General features: G+C 41.5%; 1 protein-coding gene across 1 annotated transcript; it reads left to right on the forward strand.

Annotated features, from left to right (window-relative positions):
* The first annotated feature begins 339 nt into the window (after positions 1-339).
* LOC120433940 (Fc receptor-like protein 3) lies at positions 340-19,715 on the forward strand. Its single transcript, XM_039601075.1, has 12 exons — positions 340-374; positions 578-622; positions 981-1,220; positions 1,319-1,564; positions 1,861-2,046; positions 16,379-16,528; positions 16,625-16,870; positions 17,402-17,662; positions 17,744-17,989; positions 18,239-18,367; positions 18,902-18,967; positions 19,206-19,715. The coding sequence occupies exons 1-12, from the start codon at positions 344-346 to the stop codon at positions 19,241-19,243; spliced, it is 1,884 nt and encodes a 627-aa protein (XP_039457009.1). The 5' UTR covers positions 340-343; the 3' UTR covers positions 19,244-19,715.
* The last annotated feature ends 3,635 nt before the right edge of the window (positions 19,716-23,350 follow it).

The raw sequence follows: 23,350 nt of genomic DNA on the forward strand, positions 1-23,350 counted from the left end.
CAACTCTTCCTGCTAAACACAGCATAAGATGGCAAGTTTGCACTGAAATGTGTGTCTTCACTATAAAGCATTGTTTTTATCTTCTGCAGTAGAATAATTTTGTATTCAAAATGTAGAGTAACTGTTTGATTAAATAGAGCAGCAATGGGTTCATTATTCTTCTGCTTTCTTTAATCCAAGTATAAGAACAAGGTTAAACAATACAAGTTTCACTAAAAGCAGCATCAGACTGTCTTTGTGTCAGGTGACCTGCCACAACACCACATCTTGTTCTCCGAAAACTATTTAGAGTTTTTTCAAATTAGTCACACAAAGAGAGTATGTCGGTCTGCAGCAAGACATCATGGAGGTCAGAGCTCTCTGCATCAGACTGTGTGAGTACTGTCTCCATTTATACATTAAAGCTAAACTATAAAGACGTTGGTAACGTGAAAATGTTGTAATATTTTGAAGCTAACATACTCAGGACCCTTTTGGTGGCACATTAGAGATGTAACAAATACGATTTTTAGCCGCAAGATTCAACCAGTTTGAAAAGTGAATATACTAATTTATATTTGTGTTTCTGGCTTATCAGTAATGATCATCATGGTCCTGCTCTGCCCACATTCTCAGAAAGCTGGTGAGTATAATCTGTTTCTCACTGATATGACCATTATTTTCATTTTTAGTTTGAAGCAGTAGGCAGTTTAGAAGAAGTACAAAAGAGTTTGCCAGTTTAGCTCAGAGTACAGTGTCACAGGCTGGCGTTCAACTTTGGGCCCTGTACTGCATGTCTTGTCGTTCTCACCCCAGATTCGGGGTTTAATCCCGGGAAGATAATAGCCGATTATGTTATGTTATGATCCGGTTATGCTCTTATCCAGTCATGATGAAGATTTTATTTGCTGTTATGCTTTCCATTTGTTTTACTGTAAGAGTAACTCCAGACGTTTTTGAATTCATCAGTAAACTGCATCTGTCTCCTTTTCTTCATCTAGATGCAGCTTCTCTTCATATCTTTCCAAACAGATTACAGTTCTTTGAATATGAAGCAGTGACATTTTACTGTGAGGGGGTTGATTATTGTGAAGTTGTGCATAAAGTCAAAGGGAAAATAAAAACATGTCCGAAAACTAACAAGAGAACACCGACAGGATCATCCTGCACCATCACAAATGTTTATCGTGATGACAGTGGGAAGTACTGGTATGAGACTGAAGGAGGGATCAGAAGCAACAGTATCAAGATCTCTGTCACTGGTGTGTTGGCAGTGAGACAGTATTTTGTGATTCATTTTTATTACATTTAATATCAACCTAAATCTCATGTTACTTAGCTGGTTCTGTGATCCTGGAGAGTCCTGCTGTCCCTTTGATGGAGGGAGAAGATGTAGCCCTGGGCTGCAGAAACAAGACGACTTCCTTCAACTTCACAACTGATTTCTATAAAGATGGACTCCACATCAGCACCAACTCCACACAAAACATGACCATTCACAGAGTTTCAAAGTCTGATGAAGGATATTACAAGTGCAGCATCTCGGGAGCTGGGGAATCACCAGAGAGCTGGCTCAGTACCACAGGTGAGACAATGAGGAAGTCTTTTTTCTCCCTTTTAATGCCAGTAGTATTACAACTGTATTTGGTAAGTCATGTCATGCTATAAAGACACTTAAGTTATTTCTATTCTGTCAGACAAAATCAGCAGAAATTTTAGTCTAACTCATGGGGATTAACTAACTTTGTCCTCTAGTGGATATTGGAGGAAATGCATCTCTGGCAACTTTTCAGCCCTTGAATTTAGCAATATTAAATGGAGATCCAAGGTAAATAACCAAGGTGACGACATATACTTGATTAATTTCTATCATCTCTCCAGTCGATCACTTGAAAACTCATCACACAGACACTGAGACAGACCCGTTCTCAGAGGCCAGCTGTCATATCTACCTCATCTTACGGACCGTGTCCACCATGGTGATGGTGGCTCTGCTGCTGGTGGTGGTGGGACTTCTTAACACTGGGAAATTCAGAGTCACAAAAACTAACTCAAGTTCAGTCTCATGTAAATGTAAATGTCATATTACTGCAGGCAGTGACAGGAATGATTACAAGTAGCACAAATAGACAATAGAAAGATGTACCTCATTACTTTACTTTACCTCGCACTCTATTTTTAAGCTTTTAGAAGCAGATACATCATGTGCTGTGACTGCTTAGACACAGAGTGGTTAGGAGTGTTTATATCTATATATATACATATATATATATATACACATAACACCCAGCACGCCCCTGCGGGCGGTTTATCCTTCAAGCTCGGGTCCTCTACCAGAGGCCTGGGAGCTTGAGGGTCCTCATGCAGTATCTTAGCTGTTCCCAGGACTGCGCTCTTCTGGACAGAGATCTCCGATGTTGTTCCCGGGATCTGCTGGAGCCACTCGCCTAGCTTGGGAGTCACCGCACCTAGTGCTCCGATTACCACGGGGACCACCGTTACCTTCACCCTCCACATCCTCTCGAGCTCTTCTCTGAGCCCTTGGTATTTCTCCAGCTTCTCGTGTTCCTTCTTCCTGATATTGCTGTCATTCGAACCGCTACATCGATCACTACAGCCGTCTTCTTCTGTTTGTCTACCACCACTATGTCCGGTTGGTTAGCCACCACCATTTTGTCCGTCTGCATCTGGAAGTCCCACAGGATCTTAGCTCGGTCATTCTCCATCACCCTTGGGGGCATCTCCCATTTTGACCTTGGGACTTCCAGGTTATACTCGGCACAGATGTTCCTGTACACTATGCCGGCCACTTGGTTATGGCGCTCCATGTATGCCTTGCCTGCTAGCATCTTGCACCCTGCTGTTATGTGCTGGATTGTCTCAGGGCATCTTTACACAGCCTGCACCTGGGGTCTTGCCTGGTGTGATAGACCCCAGCCTCTATGGATCTTGTACTCAGAGCTTGTTCTTGTGCTGCCATGATTAGTGCCTCTGTGCTGTCTTTCAGTCCAGCTTTGTCCAGCCACTGGTAGGATTTCTGGATATCAGCCACCTCCTCTATCTGCCGGTGGTACATACCGTGCAGGGGCCTGTCCTTCCATGATGGTTCCTCGCCTTCCTCCTCTTTCTTGGGTTTCTGCTGCCTGAGGTATTCACTGAGCACGCTGTCAGTTGGGGCCATCTTCGTGATGTATTCGTGGATGTTTCTTGTCTCATCCTGGACTGTGGTGCTGACACTCACCAGTCCCCGGCCCCTTCCTTCCGCTTAGCGTATAACCTCAGGGTGCTAGACTTGGGGTGAAACCCTCCATGCATGGTAAGGAGCTTTCTTGTCTTGATGTCAGTGGCTTCTATCTCCTCCTTTGGCCAGCCTATTACCCCAGCAGGGTACCTGATCACGGGCAGGGCGTGAGGTGTTGATGGCCCGGATCTTGTTCTTACCGTTCAGCTGACTCCTCAGGACTTGCCTGACCCTCTGCAGGTACTTGGTGGTTGCAGCTTTCCTAGCGGCCTCTTCATCGTTCCCATTCGCCTGTGGGATCCCCAGGTACTTGTAACTGTCCTCTATGTCTGCAATGTTGCCTTCTGGTAGTTCAATCCCCTCAGTTCTGACTACCTTCCCTCTCTTTGTTACCATCCGACTACACTTTTCCAGCCCGAATGACATTCCAATGTCATTGCTGTATAGCCTGGTAGTGTGTATCAGTGAATCGATGTCTCGCTTCACTCTTGGCATACAGCTTGATGTCATCCATGTACAGGAGGTGGCTGACAACCGCTCCGCTCCGTAGTCGGTATCCGTAGCCAGTCTTGTTAATGATCTCACTGAGGGGTTCAGGCCTATGCAGAACAGCAGTGGGGACAGAGCATCTCCTTGGTAGATCCCGCACTTGATGGTGACTTGTGCTATGGGCTTGAGTTGGCCTCTAGTGTTGTGTGCCACATTCCCATTGAGTTCCTGATGAAGGCTCTTAGGGTCCTGTTGATCTTGTACAATTCTAGGCATTCCAGTATCCAGCTGTGGGGCATTGAGTCATAGGCCTTCTTGTAATCAATCCAGGCTGTGCACAGGTTGGTCAGTCTGGTCTTGCAGTCTCGGCTGACTGTTCTGTCTACCAGTAGCTGGTGTTTTGCGCCTCTGGTATTCTTGCCAATCCTTTCTGTGCCCCGCTCATGTATTGACCCATGTGCCTGTTCATCTTAGCCGATATGATGCCTGACAGGAGCTTCCATGTAGTACTGAGGCAGGTTATTGGTCGGTAGTTGGATGGGACCGGTCCTTCTTGGGGTCCTTGGGGATCAGGACCGTCCGACCTTCGGTTAGCCATTCGGGTGTCTCTCGTTAACTAGCAGCTGGTTCATTTGTGCTGCCAGACGCCTGTGGAGTGCAGTCAGCTTCTTCAGCCAGTAGGCGTGAACCATGTCGGGCCCTGGTGCTGTCCAACTCTTCATACTGGAGACCCTTTCTTGGATGTCTGCCACTGTGATAGTTACTGGACCCTGTTCAGGGAGGTCGCTATGGTCTGCCTTCAGATCCACTAGCCACTGAGCATTGCCGTTATGGGTTGCGTCCTTCTCCCATATGCTCTTCCAGTATTGCTCCGTCTCCAGCCTTGGTGGTGCTGTTCTCTTTATTGTTCCCTTGCCACTGAGAGTACACCTTTGCTGGTTCTGTGGAGAACAGCTGGTTTATTCTCCTGCCTTCTATCTCTCTGGTGTACCTCCTCAAGCGGCTGGCCAAGGCTGTGAGTCTTTGCTTGGCAGTTTCAAGGCCTCAGGTATGGACAGCTTGCTGTATTTCTTATGCACCTTCTTTGTCGCGCCTTTCTGCAACTCCGTTAGTTGGCTAACCTCCCTTCGTGCTACTTTGATCTTGCCCTCTAGCCTCCTTCTCCATGGAGGGTACTGCCCCTTGTGGCTGTTCAACTTGTAGCCAAGCATCTCACTGATCACTGCTGCCGTAGTGTAGATCAGCTTGTTAGTGTCGGTAATCGTGGTTGTAGGTATCATCCGTAGTGCTGCATTAACATCATCTAGCAGACCTTCTGAGGGTACTTCACGTAATCTTGGTAACCGGCTAGGGGGGGTCCAGGTTTCAAGCTTGGCCATGATCCTATCTTTCAGGTCAGTTCCTCTCGCACTCAACGATCCTTCTCCTATCGCACTTGGGGCTATGTACCCAATCTCGGGTGGGGTGATGATATCTCCCCTGACCTGGCGTCCCTGACTCCTCCTTGCCGTAGCATTTATGTTGTACCTCGTCAATCTCTAGCTGTGAGAGCAGTCCCTTCTTTCGAATGTTGGAACACTGAGCTACTAGTTGTTTCGCCGTCATTGTGGATGTTGGGTATCGAAGAATCCATAGGTCCCTCATCCTATTCATATAACCCCTTCCGGCAGGGTTACTTGCGTAGTAGCATTCCAACAACGCCCTGTTTTCGTCTCTTGCCCACCGATGCCTTCTTGTTCCAGTAGCCCACTTGTCGTCAGGGTGCCCTGGTTCCTCAACACCTGACGCGGACCTTGTTGATCCGGGCGACGTCCGAGCCGGCATGCCTTCATATTTATCTGTCTCGCTCATGTCTGCGGTAGGCTCACTTTAGCATAGGGGGTCTAGCCTTAGGACCCTTACTGGATACAGACGCCCCAGGCAGGAATCGAACTTGCGATCTTCTGCTCCAAAGGCGTGTAGTCTAACCACTACGCTATCCAGCTGTCCATACATATAAAAAAAACACCCAGCGCGCCCCTGCGGGCGGTTTATCCTTCAAGCTCGGGTCCTCTACCAGAGGCCTGGGAGCTTGAGGGTCCTGCGCAGTATCTTAGCTGTTCCCAGGACTGCGCTCTTCTGGACAGAGATCTCCGATGTTGTTCCCGGGATCTGCTGGAGCCACTCGCCTAGCTTGGGAGTCACCGCACCTAGTGCTCCGATTACCACGGGGACCACCGTCACCTTCACCCTCCACATCCTCTCGAGCTCTTCTCTGAGCCCTTGGTATTTCTCCAGCTTCTCGTGTTCCTTCTTCCTGATATTGCTGTCATTCGAACTGCTACATCGATCACTACAGCCGTCTTCTTCTGTTTGTCTACCACCACTATGTCCGGTTGGTTAGCCACCACCATTTTGTCCGTCTGCATCTGGAAGTCCCACAGGATCTTAGCTCGGTCATTCTCCACCACCCTTGGGGGCATCTCCCATTTTGACCTCGGGACTTCCAGGTTATACTCGCACAGATGTTCCTGTACACTATGCCGGCCACTTGGTTATGGCGCCCATGTATGCCTTGCCTGCTAGCATTTTGCACCCTGCTGTTATGTGCTGGATTGTCTCTGGGGCATCTTTACACAGCCTGCACCTGGGGTCTTGCCTGGTGTGATAGACCCCAGCCTCTATGGATCTTGTACTCAGAGCTTGTTCTTGTGCTGCCATGATTAGTGCCTCTGTGCTGTCTTTCAGTCCAGCTTTGTCCAGCCACTGGTAGGATTTCTGTATATCAGCCACCTCCTCTATCTGCCGGTGGTACATACCGTGCAGGGGCCTGTCCTTCCATGATGGTTCCTCGCCTTCCTCCTCTTTCTTGGGTTTCTGCTGCCTGAGGTATTCACTGAGCACGCTGTCAGTTGGGGCCATCTTCGTGATGTATTCGTGGATGTTTCTTGTCTCATCCTGGACTGTGGTGCTGACACTCACCAGTCCCCGGCCCCTTCCTTCCGCTTAGCGTACAACCTCAGGGTGCTAGACTTGGGGTGAAACCCTCCATGCATGGTAAGGAGCTTTCTTGTCTTGATGTCAGTGGCTTCTATCTCCTCCTTTGGCCAGCCTATTACCCCAGCAGGGTACCTGATCACGGGCAGGGCGTGAGGTGTTGATGGCCCGGATCTTGTTCTTACCGTTCAGCTGACTCCTCAGGACTTGCCTGACCCTCTGCAGGTACTTGGTGGTTGCAGCTTTCCTAGCGGCCTCTTCATCGTTCCCATTCGCCTGTGGGATCCCCAGGTACTTGTAACTGTCCTCTATGTCTGCAATGTTGCCTTCTGGTAGTTCAATCCCCTCAGTTCTGACTACCTTCCCTCTCTTTGTTACCATCCGACTACACTTCTCCAGCCCGAATGACATTCCAATGTCATTGCTGTATAGCCTGGTAGTGTGTATCAGTGAATCGATGTCTCGTTCACTCTTGGCATACAGCTTGATGTCATCCATGTACAGGAGGTGGCTGACAACCGCCTCCGTTCCGTAGTCGGTATCCGTAGCCAGTCTTGTTAATGATCTCACTGAGGGGTTCAGGCCTATGCAGAACAGCAGTGGGGACAGAGCATCTCCTTGGTAGATCCCGCACTTGATGGTGACTTGTGCTATGGGCTTGGAGTTGGCCTCTAGTGTTGTGTGCCACATTCCCATTGAGTTCCTGATGAAGGCCCTTAGGGTCCTGTTGATCTTGTACAATTCTAGGCATTCCAGTATCCAGCTGTGGGGCATTGAGTCATAGGCCTTCTTGTAATCAATCCAGGCTGTGCACAGGTTGGTCAGTCTGGTCTTGCAGTCTCGGCTGACTGTTCTGTCTACCAGTAGCTGGTGTTTTGCGCCTCTGGTATTCTTGCCAATCCCTTTCTGTGCCCCGCTCATGTATTGACCCATGTGCCTGTTCATCTTAGCCGATATGATGCCTGACAGGAGCTTCCATGTAGTACTGAGGCAGGTAATTGGTCGGTAGTTGGATGGGACCGGTCCCTTCTTGGGGTCCTTGGGGATCAGGACCGTCCGACCTTCGGTTAGCCATTCCGGTGTCTCTCGTTAACTAGCAGCTGGTTCATTTGTGCTGCCAGACGCTCGTGGAGTGCAGTCAGCTTCTTCAGCCAGTAGGCGTGAACCATGTCGGGCCCTGGTGCTGTCCAACTCTTCATACTGGAGACCCTTTCTTGGATGTCTGCCACTGTGATGGTTACTGGACCCTGTTCAGGAGGTCGCTATGGTCTGCCCTCAGATCCACTAGCCACTGAGCATTGCCGTTATGGGTTGCGTCCTTCTCCCATATGCTCTTCCAGTATTGCTCCGTCTCCAGCCTTGGTGGTGCTGTTCTGTTATTGTTCCTTGCCACTGAGAGTACACCTTTGCTGGTTCTGTGGAGAACAGCTGGTTTATTCTCCTGCCTTCTATCTCTCTGGTGTACCTCCTCAAGCGGCTGGCCAAGGCTGTGAGTCTTTGCTTGGCAGTTTCCAAGGCCTCAGGTATGGACAGCTTGCTGTATTTCTTATGCACCTTCTTTGTCGCGCCTTTCTGCAACTCCGTTAGTTGGCTAACCTCCTTCGTGCTACTTTTTGATCTTGCCCTCTAGCCTCCTTCTCCATGGAGGGTACTGCCCCTTGTGGCTGTTCAACTTGTAGCCAAGCATCTCACTGATCACTGCTGCCGTAGTGTAGATCAGCTTGTTAGTGTCGGTAATCGTGGTTGTAGGTATCATCCGTAGTGCTGCATTGACATCATCTAGCAGACCTTCTGAGGGTACTTCACGTAATCTTGGTAACCGGCTAGGGGGGTCCAGGTTTCAAGCTTGGCCATGATCCTATCTTTCAGGTCAGTTCCTCTCGCACTCAACGATCCTTCTCCTATCGCACTTGGGGCTATGTACCCAATCTCGGTGGGGTGATGATATCTCCCCCTGACCTGGCGTCCTGACTCCTCCTTGCCGTAGCATTTATGTTGTACCTCGTCAATCTCTAGCTGTGAGAGCAGTCCTTCTTTCGAATGTTGGAACACTGAGCTACTAGTTGTTTCGCCGTCATTGTGGATGTTGGGTATCGAAGAATCCATAGGTCCCTCATCCTATTCATGTAACCCCTTCCGCCAGGGTTACTTGCGTAGTAGCATTCCAACAACGCCCTGTTTTCGTCTCTTGCCCACCGATGCCTTCTTGTTCCAGTAGCCCACTTGTCGTCAGGGTGCCCTGGTTCCTCAACACCTGACGCGGACCTTGTTGATCCGGGCGACGTCCGAGCCGGCATGCCTTCATATTTATCTGTCTCGCTCATGTCTGCGGTAGGCTCACTTTAGCATAGGGGGTCTAGCCTTAGGACCCTTACTGGATACAGACGCCCCAGGCAGGAATCGAACTTGCGATCTTCTGCTCCAAAGGCATTGATATATATATATATATATATATATATGATTTTTTTTTTTAAACTGTTGGCAGTGGTCAAAATTTGTGGTCTGAAATTCGTGCATGTCAGCGCTCACTGCATCAAACTCTGGGAGTTCTGTTTGCATTTTCATTATCAATTTCAAATGTAGAGATAACAATTAAGTGACAATTAATGTTGTTAAAATGCTGTGATGTTGGTGACACCCCAGAGCCAGACCATGTGAAGTTGGGGTCCTGAGTGTAGTGCCGCACTCCCCATGTTAAAAGAGAGACAACACAGAACATTTTGCAAAAGGCAAAATACAAAAAAAAAAAAAAAAAAAAAACAACACAAAAAGGGAAACAATTACAATTTTAAAAATGTCTTTATTGAAGAAATGTGTGATAAGTAATAAGTATTCATTATCCAATTTATATTGATGCAGAGACTCATACCTCTCACTGATGAATGTAGTCATAGACATTTTGAACACTAATCAATTTCCCCTAATTGCCCCTCATGAAGAAATTATTACCATTTAAGCAACATTTGGAGTATTATAACCATGTACCTGGATGATGGTGATACGTTGGCCTAATATGAACCTCTGTAATATTTTTGTGTCTATAATTGAGCTATTTGTATATATTGAAGCTATATTTTGTAAACTTTCTAATGTATTGCAATATTGAATTAGTTCACTCTGTTACTGTTAATGTCTTGGAGCAACTGTAACCCACATAGGGATTATTAAAATATTATAATTCTGGTTCTATTTTATTTCCAGCCATTCACACAAACACTGTTTTTGTATCTAACATTCATACTCTGATGAACACAGACCAAGTCAAGCATTAGGATCTTTCCCAAGGTCACCCCACTGACTGCTACATAGATTGGAATAAAGAACAGTATTCCTATGCCTTGTTTACTTACTGATCCCATTTATCAGTTCAACTTGCACTTGCACTACAATCAGCTGATTTTAGTTCATATCCCAGAGAGAAAAATAGTGACACTTTTTACTACTATTATAAGTAGCGTAATGGTGAAGTGCAAACTGGACAAAAAAACTGCATTAAGCAGTATGTTAACATAACTTGGTTCTTTGCAACAATCTATACAGACAGCATGCAATGCTTAGCTAGCCAAGAAATAAAAGTGATACTAAAGCTGAGTGAATGCCTACCCTAGTCCAGCAGCCAGACTGTGAACTTAAGCAAGTAAAGAATGGATGGGCCGCCTGGCTCCAGTTTCCATTTCCACTTGTTCTTGGTTCTGAAACAGAAAGATTGTGGTGATCACTTTGTGCTGGTTTTCATCTTTGCTTTGTACTGCTGGCTTTGTGTTCATAACTAAATACCAAAGACAAATATCATATGTGTGTCCTCATTAGGATAGGGATTTGTGTTGGTGTGTAGGACTGTAGCCTATAAGTTTATATTGTTAAATAGTAATTATGAGACAGTATGTTTCAGGTTATTTTACAGACAAATGCATATTATATTCACTAATGCACCACATTGCTTTTAAGAAAAGTGTTTTAAATGTGTAATATTACATTTTTCTGAGTAATAGCTCCAAAAAGATGTGAAATACCTCCAGCATACACAGCCATCTAACCATACAGCAGGTAACTCATTTGCAAATGTAATGTCTTCCACATGCTGCTTAGTGATGGTGGTGACTGTCAAAGTGGAGCCAATGAGAATCGATAAGAAAATGGATAAGGGATATTTATAATGGAATTGGATCTGCAAAATTTTAGCAGTGGCTGCCTTGCTACACTTTAATATGCCGATGTGCTGAATATTGATAAAAAAATAAAGAGCTAAAAATAAAATAAAAATAAATAAAAAATAAAAAGCTTAAAAAAACATGATTGATATATTTGCAGCTGTTCCTAAAGATAAGATGAGATGGTTATTATTCTTTATTTTTTATTATTCTTCATCATAGTCAAAATTGTACTCAGGGTCAACAAGCATGTAGTGTTTTTCTGCCTGACGAAAGTGAATGCTGCCAAGTTCATGATTTACTGCAGGTGGCAGAGATGGTTTGAAATGAACACATACTGCCATCAATGCAAAGGGACCCACTGGAAGCATTAATTTTCCATCATTTGTATCCTGTTGTTGTTATGGCCCTCCTTGTCCTCCAGGCGCAGATCTGCCTTTGTCTATCAAGTGTATTTGCATTCCTCCTCTAAAGTGGGTGTGTCCATTCACCTTCAAGCTGACTCAGACTGTACAACAGGAGTTTGACTTATCTGTGTAACTTCAGGGTTCTCCTCGAGCATTTCTGTACTACAAAGATGGTTCAGTTTACCAGTGTAAATTGCCAAAATCACTTAAGGAACTTAAAACTGTGGGTTTTTTTTGTTTGTGTATTAATTTTGTGATTTAGAAAAATATAATACTAGCCTATATAGTATACTTGATTCTAATCCATTGCATCGTCTCTTTTACTTTAGTGCTATTTTAGCTACTAGAACATAGAAGGCACAGCAAGTGTACCTGTTCTAGCTACAAAATTAATGTTGCTTTGATTTGCAATAAACTTAAACAATTTCCACCTCACCATCCGATCATGTCTCTGATATTTCTTGAGTGGAAGAACACTGCCTTTGTGACTGATCAGATGCTGCAAACACCACCACTGTCATGTGTTTCCACATCCCAGATCTGCTGCCTGAGCAACTTAATATCACAGCAAATCATGTAATAGACATGCTGGTCCACTGTCTCGTTGTCACACTTTGTAAGGAAGTTGCAGTACCAGCAACGGGCAATATTTTATTTCAAGCCAACATGAAAATAAACATTTAAGAGACACTCCTAACACATTTACATCTAGGTTAATAATATTCTGATATAGAATGAGCCTGAAATGTAATTCATACCACCCTTAGTAAGTAAGAACGTGTTGGTTTTAAACATATAATCTCCTCCTGCTGGTACTGCAACTTCGTATCCATTTCACACTTAGGAGAGGCAAAGTGTGACATCCAACTGAGCCAGATGGGCTACTTCAGGAGTCAGCCTGCTTAATATGCACCTGCAATTCTACTGGAGAGCTGAGAGAGTTTTAGAGATCTGAGCCTTCTGAGAGACTAGAGATTTGTCTGTGAAACTAATTAGACAGTGATTTAGATTTAGACCTGATAAAGAAACTTTTGATTAGGTTACCTGAGAGTTGAGTTGTGGGAGTCTAGTTACTCCGAGTACTTTCTTCATTCCCAGATTAAAACTAAAATATAAGGAATCTCTTTAAGTTAGTAAAGTTTTTAAATTGCTGTGTTTTTTTTTTAAAAAGTTTCATGTTGAGGAACCATAACAAAATGCCAAATAACAAATACATTTATCAGTAGCTTTAAAGTTTAGCACTTTTTTGTCTTTTCAGTGATGAGTGTGATGATCCTGTTGTGCACACGATCAGAGAGTTGGTAAGTACTGGCTAGTTAAACTGCATGAACATCATTTCATGCAATTTGAGATTTATTATTTTACCCTGTGATTTCATTTAGTTTGCTCTCCCATTTCAGTTATTAAAACAAAAACAAAAAAACTAAAGTGAATCTTTATTTTGACTCAGATGCAGTTTTTCTTTGTGTTTTTCAAAACAGATCACAGTTCTTTGATTATGAGCCAATAACGTTTTACTGTGAGGGATTCTCTTATTATAATGTTTTACATAAGTTGATCCAAGTTAATTCAAAATGCTGCAGCAAGAGTCCTGACAGGGAGTAGAAAGAAAGCATATTTCTCCTGTATTGGCTTCCCTTCATTGGCTTCCTGTTAAATCCAGAATTGAATTCAAAATTCTGCTCCTAACATACAAGGTCTTAAATAAGCAGGACCTATTTTATTTTAGTGAATCAAAAGTACAATGGGAGGCAGAGCCTTCAATTTTCAGGCTCCTCTTTTGTGGGGCATACACTATCTCTACTTTAAGATTAAGCTTCAGACTTTTTAGCTTAAAACTTTAAACCTTTTTGCAATGGCATATAGTTAGGGCTGGATCAGATGAAGTATCTTCATCAAAGGCATTTATTTCTTCATTAAAGTTAATGTGGTGAAATTTCCATCCATCTTTTCCCACTTACTCAGGGCAAAGTTGCAGCATTCTAAACAGACAAGGCCAGACCTCCCAGCCACCTCCTCCTGCTTGTCCAGAGGAACACCAAGGCGTTCCCAGACTAGCCAAGAGATATAATCTCTCCAGCATGTACTGGGTCTGCCCCAACTGGGTCTGTCAGAAATGCCAGGAACACCTCACCCAGGAGGCATCCTTATCACATCCCCAAACCACCTAACCTGCTTTGACTCTAGTCTGACCTCTCCCTCTCTAAGGCAGAGGTCAGCCACCTTTCAGAGAACGCTCATTTCCGTCATTTATATCCTTTATGCCGGCTTGTACACATACACGAGAGACACAAGAGTTCTTTTTTACTGCTTTTTACTGTGCTCCTCTTAACATACACAGGTACACCGTACAAATGGTGCACACAGTAGTCCAATACATTATAGTTCAACATTAAAACACATGACAATATAAAATTCCCAAAATATAAACAAACACACCAGTGGACAAACCAGTGTATTTGGAAACTAAGGACTTATTATTTCTTCCTTAGCTTGATAATCACACGGTTAGACAGTCACCATGAGCAGCTTCTCTGACCTTTTTTCTAAACAGAAGTGACCTCTGCCCTTACCTTAAACTTACTTAAATCAATTATTTTGCATGTGTCAAATTAACAGTATACTAATCCCGTATACAAATAGGAACATTTTAAACATGTTAAACATAAAAATAAAAACATAAAAAATAAAATGCATTAATGGCATTAGCATTACAAGAGCTCTGCCTGGTGGTGAAACACTAGCATTTCAACAGCTGTTACATCCTTGATCTATTGTTTTCAGTCACTACCCAAAGCTCATAACCTTAGATAAGTGTGGAGATTTAGATTGACTGGTTAATGTAATTAAATGTAGTAACCCAATTAAATACAGTTGTTCCAATTTAAAAGCAGTGCAGCTGGATTTGATGTGCTTGTGTATAATTAATTGTATTTCATGTGTAGTTAATCATCTGCTTTCAGTTTCATTTGCTTTGTCCTTGTATACATATATGAATGCTTTTACAAGAAAAGAGCTCCTGCAGCTTTCAAATGCACTCAGTGTGGTCAACCAGTGCTCAGAAGGTGTCATATTACTTTCCCAAAATAGAAGAACCAAGTTTGTGTTCAGCAATGAAGTAAACCTGTTTGAGACTGAACATGTCTTTGGCTGAATTGTGGTCGAGTACCCAGACATAATAAGTGACGTCTTGTTTCATGCTGCAGCAGAAGCTGTTTAACAAAGCCAAAGAAAATTAAGTGCCTTTTTCCATTTGTTTGGTCAAAACTGAGTGAAAGCAAAAGTCAAACGCTCAGCGAGTTTTGGTTACATAATGATAATGAATAACAGGATATGGTTTAGCTGTTGTGATGTGGTGCTCATTCAACATGCATAGATGCTCTGTGTCAGGGACCAAGTAGTAAAGCAGCATAGAGCACACAGGTGTTTAGTTCAAAAATTAAAGTTTTTATTTACCCACAAATGTGAAAAAATGATTAACAAATCCAAAGCTTGGACAGACAAATAAAAGAGGTCAACTCAATAAACTAAACTCAAAATAACAACAAACAAATCTCAAACATACAAGAGCCAAACTGACCTCTTGAATTGACATATCAGGGAACTTTATTACTGGTTTAGCTAAACTATATAACACACGAAGAGAAGACAAAATGACTGCCACATAACCAACCAACACAAAACAATGAAATAAACTCTAAACACCTTCCAGGCAATGAAGCATGTGGTTCAGTCCACTGAGGCTCTCAGGAGAACTTCAAATCCCAAATCAACCCTTTACCACACCTTTTGGCAACCAGTAAAACAAAGCCAAACCACCAGGTATCTCAAACCAAAAAAAATCGGTATTAATACAACATAAAATATAATTTAACCTTGCAGCATTGATATGTGTGCACTTCATATAAACATTGCAAGGTGTGATGGAAAAATGAGCTAATTTAATAATGAAATAATATATTGGACGAGTAGTGACACGAACTACTGGTGTGAGTCTTACCATGTGTGGCTTACCATCACACTCTCTCTAACATTTTTTGAGTATACCTGAATGGAGGTGTGACTTGTATTAATGTAAACCTGAACTATGTGTGAATAACAGAATTGCATTTATTTATCTATAGCAATATTAACTATCCTGTGATGAAAAATAGCTTCAATGACTTTGGTAATTCCTTGAGTGGGCTGAGTACCGTTGAAAGATGTTTCAAATGTTCATTACTTCTGTGACATATCTCAGCACAGTTCACCAAACTGTGCACAGGAAACATGAAGCAGTCTACAAGCTGCATCAAACACAGCATTAGTCTGAACTGGTTTTTTGTTCCACCCACTGACAGTGAACTGAAACAGTGAGGGTTGGCTTAACACAAAAGCAACTGAGCTTCTTTGGAAACTGTAAAATTATATTGTGTCATTGCATAAAGTCATAAAAATATTCAATTAATATTAAAATTGTTCTAGTAGATGCCCTCTGCTAACTGATTTTATACGTCAGTCTTCAGTCTGCGGCAAGGAGACATGGAGATCAGAGCTTTCTGCATCATACTGTGTGAGTACTTTCTCTATTTCCACATTACTACAAACGCTAAGTTAATAATTCTGTAAAAACACATGACTTTGTTTTTTGTTTCTTTTTACTTTAAGACAAAAACATTTTTGTGACAATGAATTTATTAGTAGTAGGATTCAACAGGTATCTTAGTAAATCTTTATCTCTCTTCAGTGATGACCATCATGACTCTGATGGGTGTACAGGATCAGAAAGTCAGTGAGTACCAGCTGTTTGCTCATCTATGTGAAAAATATTAAACATTTCAGAGGAGACAGCAATTTAGTCAAAAAAGTAGGAAGCAGCACAACTTGTTCTTTTGTGAACCTCTTCTGCTCTCTGTTCTTGATTCATCATCACAGGAATTGTGATGCAGGTTTTTTAATTTACTCTTTTTATTCTTTCTTTGCTTAAGTCTAGAACACCAGTTTCAGTAGTAAAACTTTAAAGCTTTCCTTTTTCTTTGTTTCAGATGCAATTTCTCTTCGTATTTATCCAAACAGATTGCAGTTCTTTGAATATGATGCAGTAACATTTTACTGTGAAGGAGTTGATTATTGTGAAGTTGTGCATAAATTAAAAGGGAAAATAAAATCATGTAACAAAACAAACAAGAGAACACCAACAGGATCATCCTGCAAGATTAAAACTGCTTATACAGACGACAGTGGAGAGTACTGGTATGAAACTGAAGGAGGGACGAGAAGCAACAGCATCAACATCTCTGTCACTGGTACTTTTGCAGAAATAATATTTAATATTTAATTATTCATTTTAATGAATCATTTTAAGTTAATATTAAATAAATATTAAATGCTTGTTGTTTCAGATGGTCCTGTGATCCTGGAGAGTCCTGCTGTTCCTGTGTTAATGGAAGAAACTCTGACTCTGAGCTGCAGAAACAAAATTGCATCCTTCAACTTCAAAGCTGATTTCTATAAAGATGGACGTCACATAATTGGTAGCTCCACAGGAAACATGACCATCCACAGAGTTTCCAAGTCAGACGAAGGACTTTACAAGTGTAGCATCTCAGGAGTTGGAGAATCACCAGAGAGCTGGCTGCAAGTCACAGGTGAGACACTGAGATATAGATGCCATATGAATTACTGCCCATGTTCTTTTTAGTAGATGTAACACTGTCGACTAGATTAAAAAAAAATAAGTGGATCAAGTCAAAATTCAAAAAACATGTTTAGTGTCATCTTCCGTCAGTATGGAATGTGACCTCATGTGGTTGGTCGACCGGTTGCTGCTAATAGGGACAGAATTGAAAACTCAGAAGAAAATAGCAACACTAAAAAAAAAACTCAGTTCGACTTCCGTTCATTCCTGGCTGCAACAATGAGTTTTACATTAAGAAACTGTCTATTTTCACTCTGTCTCTTTAGCAGTAATGGACTCTTCATTATTTCAGTAGCTGCATTGAAACAGGAAAATCCATTTGTTAGCCGTAATGTTCAAAGCAAAGCATTTTTTTAAATGACTGTGTAGAGGAGAGCCTGTTGGAGTCAGGTGACAGGTTGATCACCAGACACCTTAAGTATAGAACAGCATTTTTTGTAGTAAAACTTTAAACTAAAGTTTTCCTTTTTCTCTGTTTCAGATGCAATTTCTCTTCGTATTGTTCCAAACAGATTGCAGTTCTTTGAATATGAAACAGTAACATTTCACTGTGAAGGAGTCAATTATTGTGAAGTTGTGCATAAATTCAAAGGGAAAATAAAATCATGTAACATAAGTAATGAGACAACACCAACAGGATCATCCTGCATGATTAAAACAGTTTATACAGACAACAGTGGAGAGTACTGGTATGAGACTGGAGGAGGGACAAGAAGCAACAGAATTAATATGTCTGTCACTGGTACGTTTGCAGAAAGAATATTTAATGAGTCATTTAATTTAAAATGTATATATAATAAATAACAAATGCATGCTGTTTCAGATGGTTCTGTGATCCTGGAGAGTCCTGCTGTTCCTGTGTTAATGGAAGAAACGGTGACTCTGAGCTGCAGAAACAAAACTGCTTCCACCAACTTGCCCGCTGATTTCTATAAAAATGGACGTCTTATCCATAGAAGCTCCACAGGAAGCATGACCATCCGGGAAGTTTCCAAGTCAGATGAAGCACTTTACAAGTGTAGCATCTCAGGAGCTGGAGAATCACCAGAGAGCTGGCTGCAAGTCACAGGTGAGACACTGAGATGTTTTAAGATAAGTATATGCCATATTGATTACTGCTGATGTTCTTTTTAGTAAAACTGTTGTTTGTAGATTTAGATAACTAAATCTTCCCTGGCCATTTAGAACATTGTAGTGTAACTGGAAATACTTATTTTAATGGATTTGGATGGTTAATTTTTTTCTATTACTTCATATTTTTAGTATTATTTTAACCATTGTTTACATTCTCAAAATGTAAATTCCACAACTAACGCAGACAGTCGCCAAGAAGGGAGAGATTTCTTCTCTGCTGCATCACCATGGATCATTGCCATCATTTTACTGACTGCTCTGTTGGTGGGGATAGTGGGACTGTATTACTTTGGCAAAGGTTACTGGGACAGAGGTAAAGAAAATAACATAATTATATTGTATGGATAACTTTCAAAAGTGTATGTATGTATGTATGTATGTATGTATGTATGTATGTATGTATGTATGTATGTCTGTCAAAGAAGCAGTACATTGGACTAATAATACTACATAATTAATCATCTTTATAATTGTCTCAGGATGCATTAGTCTGTAAGAAAAGAAAAACCAGAATACAATTATAAATTATGAGATTTGACAACCACGTCCAGACAAAGTAATAAAAGAGAGAAGTCAAAGAAAGACAGAATCTGAGATTTTTGCTCTGTTTCACATGTTGAACATGAGCCAGGAAATAATATTTTAGCCGAGCACAATGACAAAGTAATAAAATATAAATGAAAAAGAAAAAAAATTGTTAAGAGCAGCTGATATTACAGAACTATGAGGCACATATCACAACAATAGCTGCCACTGTATATTGTAAGGTAAAGACCCTGCAGTAATACAAGGTCATTATCAGTGATGTTACATATTTCCTCTCATTCTGACTGTGTTTCTCCATCAGATGAAGATATTTTATATTCTACAGCCAATTACTACACGTTAGACCTGGGTGACACTCAGCCCAAAGGTGAGACTACTTGTAATTATTGATGCCTTATGTGCTCCATTCTGATCATATGTGATGGGTAGTAAATATAAAAGACAAGTCATGATAGGAGAGCTAATGTTTCATGATTAAAATTTTCATACTTTTTTGGGAGCTACGAAAAGAAGTTATTATTGGTGTGTAATGTGTACAAAAGCAAATGGTTGCCATCATGTTTTGACATTTTTTGTTTTTGTTTTCTGCCTTTTTTGGGGGGAAGGTTCCTGTATATCTTACAGGTTGCAGAAAGAGAGCTGACTGAAGACATAATGACATTTAATAGAGAAAAAAAAATGAGGTATCCCAGATTTTTCAGCAATGTTGGAGTTGTTAGTCAAACAAATAATTCTATTACACATTACTTGTTACTTTTCTTAAAAGTAGTTCAACATGTTATTTCATTACTCTGGAGAAATTAATTTGCCCAATACTTATTATGTAACTTTCTCTTTACTCTGTAAAATTGCCAAAAAATGAAACACACAGTAAAATGTCACATAATTTAATTTTTATGTAATTAATGATTTTAGTACAGCATTGTGTTACATAACTAAACACTGAAAAATTGAATGTGGTTATGGCAATGTGAATACTTTATAATGCATTATACCCAACACATATTGTTTTTGTAATTGATTAGTAAGTAATACATTGGCATCGGTTTTTGGTGTGCATGTCTATTATTGTTATAGTTCAAATGGTAATAAAAACATTATCTCTGTTATTTCAAAGTTAAATGTAAAGCATGTGCACTTGCTCATAAACAATTCAAGTACATGAATGTGGTCAACTGCTAATCTGAAAGTGTCGCCTCTCTCTTATTTTCGAAAACATATGCACCAGGTTTGTGGTCATCAGTGAAATACACCTGCAAAGTTTGATACTGAGCATGTCTTTAACTGAAATGTGGTCTAGTATCTAGGACAAATAAGTGGTGTCTTATTTCATGCTGCAGCAACAGCTACAGCTCAGCAAAGCCACAGATAATGATCTGACTTTCTACACTGATTTGGTTTAACTGTGTCAGAGCAGAAGTCAGGAGCTGAGTTAGTGTTGGTGACTCTATGGTAACAAAGAAGATCATTTCATTTAGTTCTTGGGTTACAGTGTTCAGCTCCTCTGGGTTTCGCCTCAATAAGTCACAGTAGGTCGTATTTTGAGAGATTTTAAATGTAAGTGCAAACCAAACTTCAACCATTTTCTAACAAAGCGAACTTACTTTAAATAATAATAAGAACGACAAGAAGAATTTTATGTTGCAGTGCCTCACTGGTGTCCATGTTATCTTTGAAGTGTCTTTACATGTAGAGTGAGGGGTAGTGCATTGTGGTTTGCATGCACTCTTAAGGACGAAAGTTTCGTGTCTCTGGCTGTTTCTTTTTTATTTTGCTTTTTTTTATAAGCCACATATGCATAAGGCCAGTCTCACAGCGGGATTTGTTCTGTGGTTTGGTTTTCAACAAAAAGAAAGACCAAAGTGTGAGATGTTTGAGTTTCCATCTGAAGCAGATTGCCACACTGCTTTCTGGTGTTGGTTTGCATTCTGATGTTTTAATTCATTTCAAAGCCTAATGCTTAGCCTTGGCCTATGCTGAACAAAGCTAAGCATCAGGCATTTGAATTTGAATTGTGTCTCCTGGGCTTTACTCAGTTTCTATGTGATTTCTCTTTTCTCATCTGATTTAGTGCTCAGCTCAGATAAAATAATTTTTGTGGGTGATTTTTAATATCCATGTAGTTACTAAAAAAATATAGCCTCAAAGTGTCATGTAAAGGCTGTGTGCAGGCAGGAGTAGTGTAAGGAGGATCCACTGTGCAGACCCTCGGAGGCGGAAAGTAAACTCAAACTTAGATTTATTGCTAGATGGCAAAACAGAACCAGCTAAACTGAGAATACAAAAAACTAAGCAGGCAGATGGAACACAGAGCAGGGAATGAGGGTATGATCATAACATGGACAGAGGAAAACACAAGGCTTAAATACACAGAGGGAGCAATCAGTGAATGAGAGACAGAAGGGAAACACAGCTGGGGCAAATCAGGGCTAATGAGACAGGGGAAGCAAAACAAGTATTATACTAGTAGTAATATCGCATCCACCATCTCCTGCTTGCATATTTCTGAAAACATCTTAGTGGTGTGGCAGCCATGAGTGAGCCAGCCCTGCAAACCCTGTGGATGGACGATGCAGTGGACAGTGGGAGGAAGCATCCTAAAGCTCTTTGCAGACCACCCTGTGTGATTCTCCACTCGCCAACCAGAAAAGACAAACCGCAGGTCTCAGTTGCAGCACCCCATGCATGTCTGATCTTGTTTCGGCAGATTCAGCAACACTGCCAGAGACTTCCTGTAATCTACTACAGCTGTTAAAGAAACGGTCCAGGAACAGGTCACTCAGGTTAATCCTGTGTGAACAACTGTAAATATTGTTTTTCTTTCTTTAAATATTGTTGTTTAACTGTTATTGTCATTTATTTTATTGTCATCAAATAAATATCCATGTAAAATTGTTCAAAGTTAGCGTTATGTTCAGATATGTTACAAATACCTGTAAATAAAATGAGTTCAGTGACAATTACTGTTTGTTGTAATCAGTTTATTAATAACATAAAACTTTTAAACTAACAAAACATATAACAATGTAAAAAATACATTCAAATAAATACATTTCCCATTTTAGAACTGATCTTTCACAAATTGAAAGCAGTCTGTCCATCCTCTCCCTGCTCTCCTCTCCTCAGCCTCTCTTTGCTGCCTCATGTCCTCTCTGATGATGAGCAGCTCATCATCCCTGTCTCTTTTCCTCTTTCTCCTCATAGCTTTTGTTTTGGTCACCCATTGACTCCCTCTCCTGACCCTGGTTACTTGCAATCCTAAAGGCAGAGGAAATCAAAAAATGACAGCAGACAAAAAAAACAAAAACAAAAAAACAACACAGATCTTAGTAATTGCACATTTATTAACTTGTGTTCTTAAGAATTATCTTCTTGATAACACACATACGTACTTTGTATTTCTTTAGGTTATCCTATTTCTCTCTGGCCTTCAATAGGGTGACTTTCCCCTGCAGGCCCATCTTCTCCAGAATTGTCCTGATCACACACAACAAATAAGAGAAGAGAGGAAACCATGGCAACTATGTTAATCCCTGCAAAAGTGCAAAAGTTTTCACAGCAGAACACAAGGGGGATACTGTCTGGACATCACAGGTTCTGTACAGCAGCGGAAACAGCACAATAACAGCTGCAAAACACAAACAAAGTTAACGATTAAAATGTTACCCCAATTAAATATCTGTTTGATTAAGCTATTTCAAAATCACGGCTCTAAAACAAGTTCCCTAATATACCTACAATATTGATCGATTTCCCCGCGCCCAGTCGATCTAGAGCTTGATCAGTTCTTCCATTAAAAGTTGTGGCCACACTAATAAAGTCCAACAACATGAATTAAAAAATGGGCACCTACAATAATAAATTATCCAAAAATGGCAAAAGTCTCTTACCAAGCAATATACCCACTCGCACCAGAGTGAGTTAATCGCCTCTGGAATTTCCCATAGAAGAGCGCTGACCTCATCCCACACACCCACTACCTTTTCAAAGCTCCTCTGCCAATCACCTGGCAGAAAGCGGCAAACTGCCAGGTAACACTTGTTACAGTATTCTTATGACTATGATGTGTAAATTGGTTTATTCTTGTACCTCCATGCCACAGTGGCCAAAGTCTTTCCAGTAACTATGGTTCCTCCATAGTTATTGGAGACCCCTTCTGTGGACTGGTACTTGCTGGATATGAAGAGAAAATTGAAAGGAAGAGTGGATCTTGTTTCAGCATTCCAATTTCACAGGTTGAATGAATACCGAGTGTATTCATGTGTTCACAGATGGTGCTTAAAATCCGGACAATGGAATTATGGGGTTTGGAATAGCGGTCCCATCTAAAAATATTGGAATGAACAGACGCACTTCGGATGGACTGGCAGTGTACACGGTTGAGATGGCAGCAATTTAGGTAGCGTTGAAATGGATACAGTATTCAAAGATCAGTCAAGTGGTAGTATGTTCTGACTCGGCATCTGTTCTTTCAAGTCTACAATCATTTTGTTCAAAGACAAGGCAGGATATGCTGTATAATATCCTGGAGACTTTAAGGAGTAGTGGCAGCAGTGTTCACTTTCTTTGGGTGCCTGCTCATGTAGGAATCAGTGGAAATGAAAAAGTGGATAGATTGGCTAAAGGAGCTTTGAATAAAAGTAGGATTGAGATGGAAATTAAAAGCAGCAAATCTGAAGCAAAAGGTATTGTTTGGAGGCAGGTTGTTAAGGAGTGGCAGAAGCGGTGAGATTCTGGGAGTAAGGGCAGG

The sequence above is a fragment of the Oreochromis aureus genome, linkage group 3 (assembly GCF_013358895.1).
Source record: "Oreochromis aureus strain Israel breed Guangdong linkage group 3, ZZ_aureus, whole genome shotgun sequence".
NCBI classification, from domain to species: Eukaryota; Metazoa; Chordata; class Actinopteri; order Cichliformes; family Cichlidae; genus Oreochromis; species Oreochromis aureus.

Bases quoted from the DNA above. Each gene is read 5' to 3' on its own strand.
- LOC120433940 (XM_039601075.1), top strand. From the start codon at position 344: ATGGAGGTCAGAGCTCTCTGCATCAGACTGT. The intron at 375-577 runs GTGAGTACTGTC...CTGGCTTATCAG, and splicing joins AGCTCTCTGCATCAGACTGT to TAATGATCATCATGGTCCTG. The intron at 17,990-18,238 runs GTGAGACACTGA...CAACTAACGCAG, and splicing joins GAGCTGGCTGCAAGTCACAG to ACAGTCGCCAAGAAGGGAGA.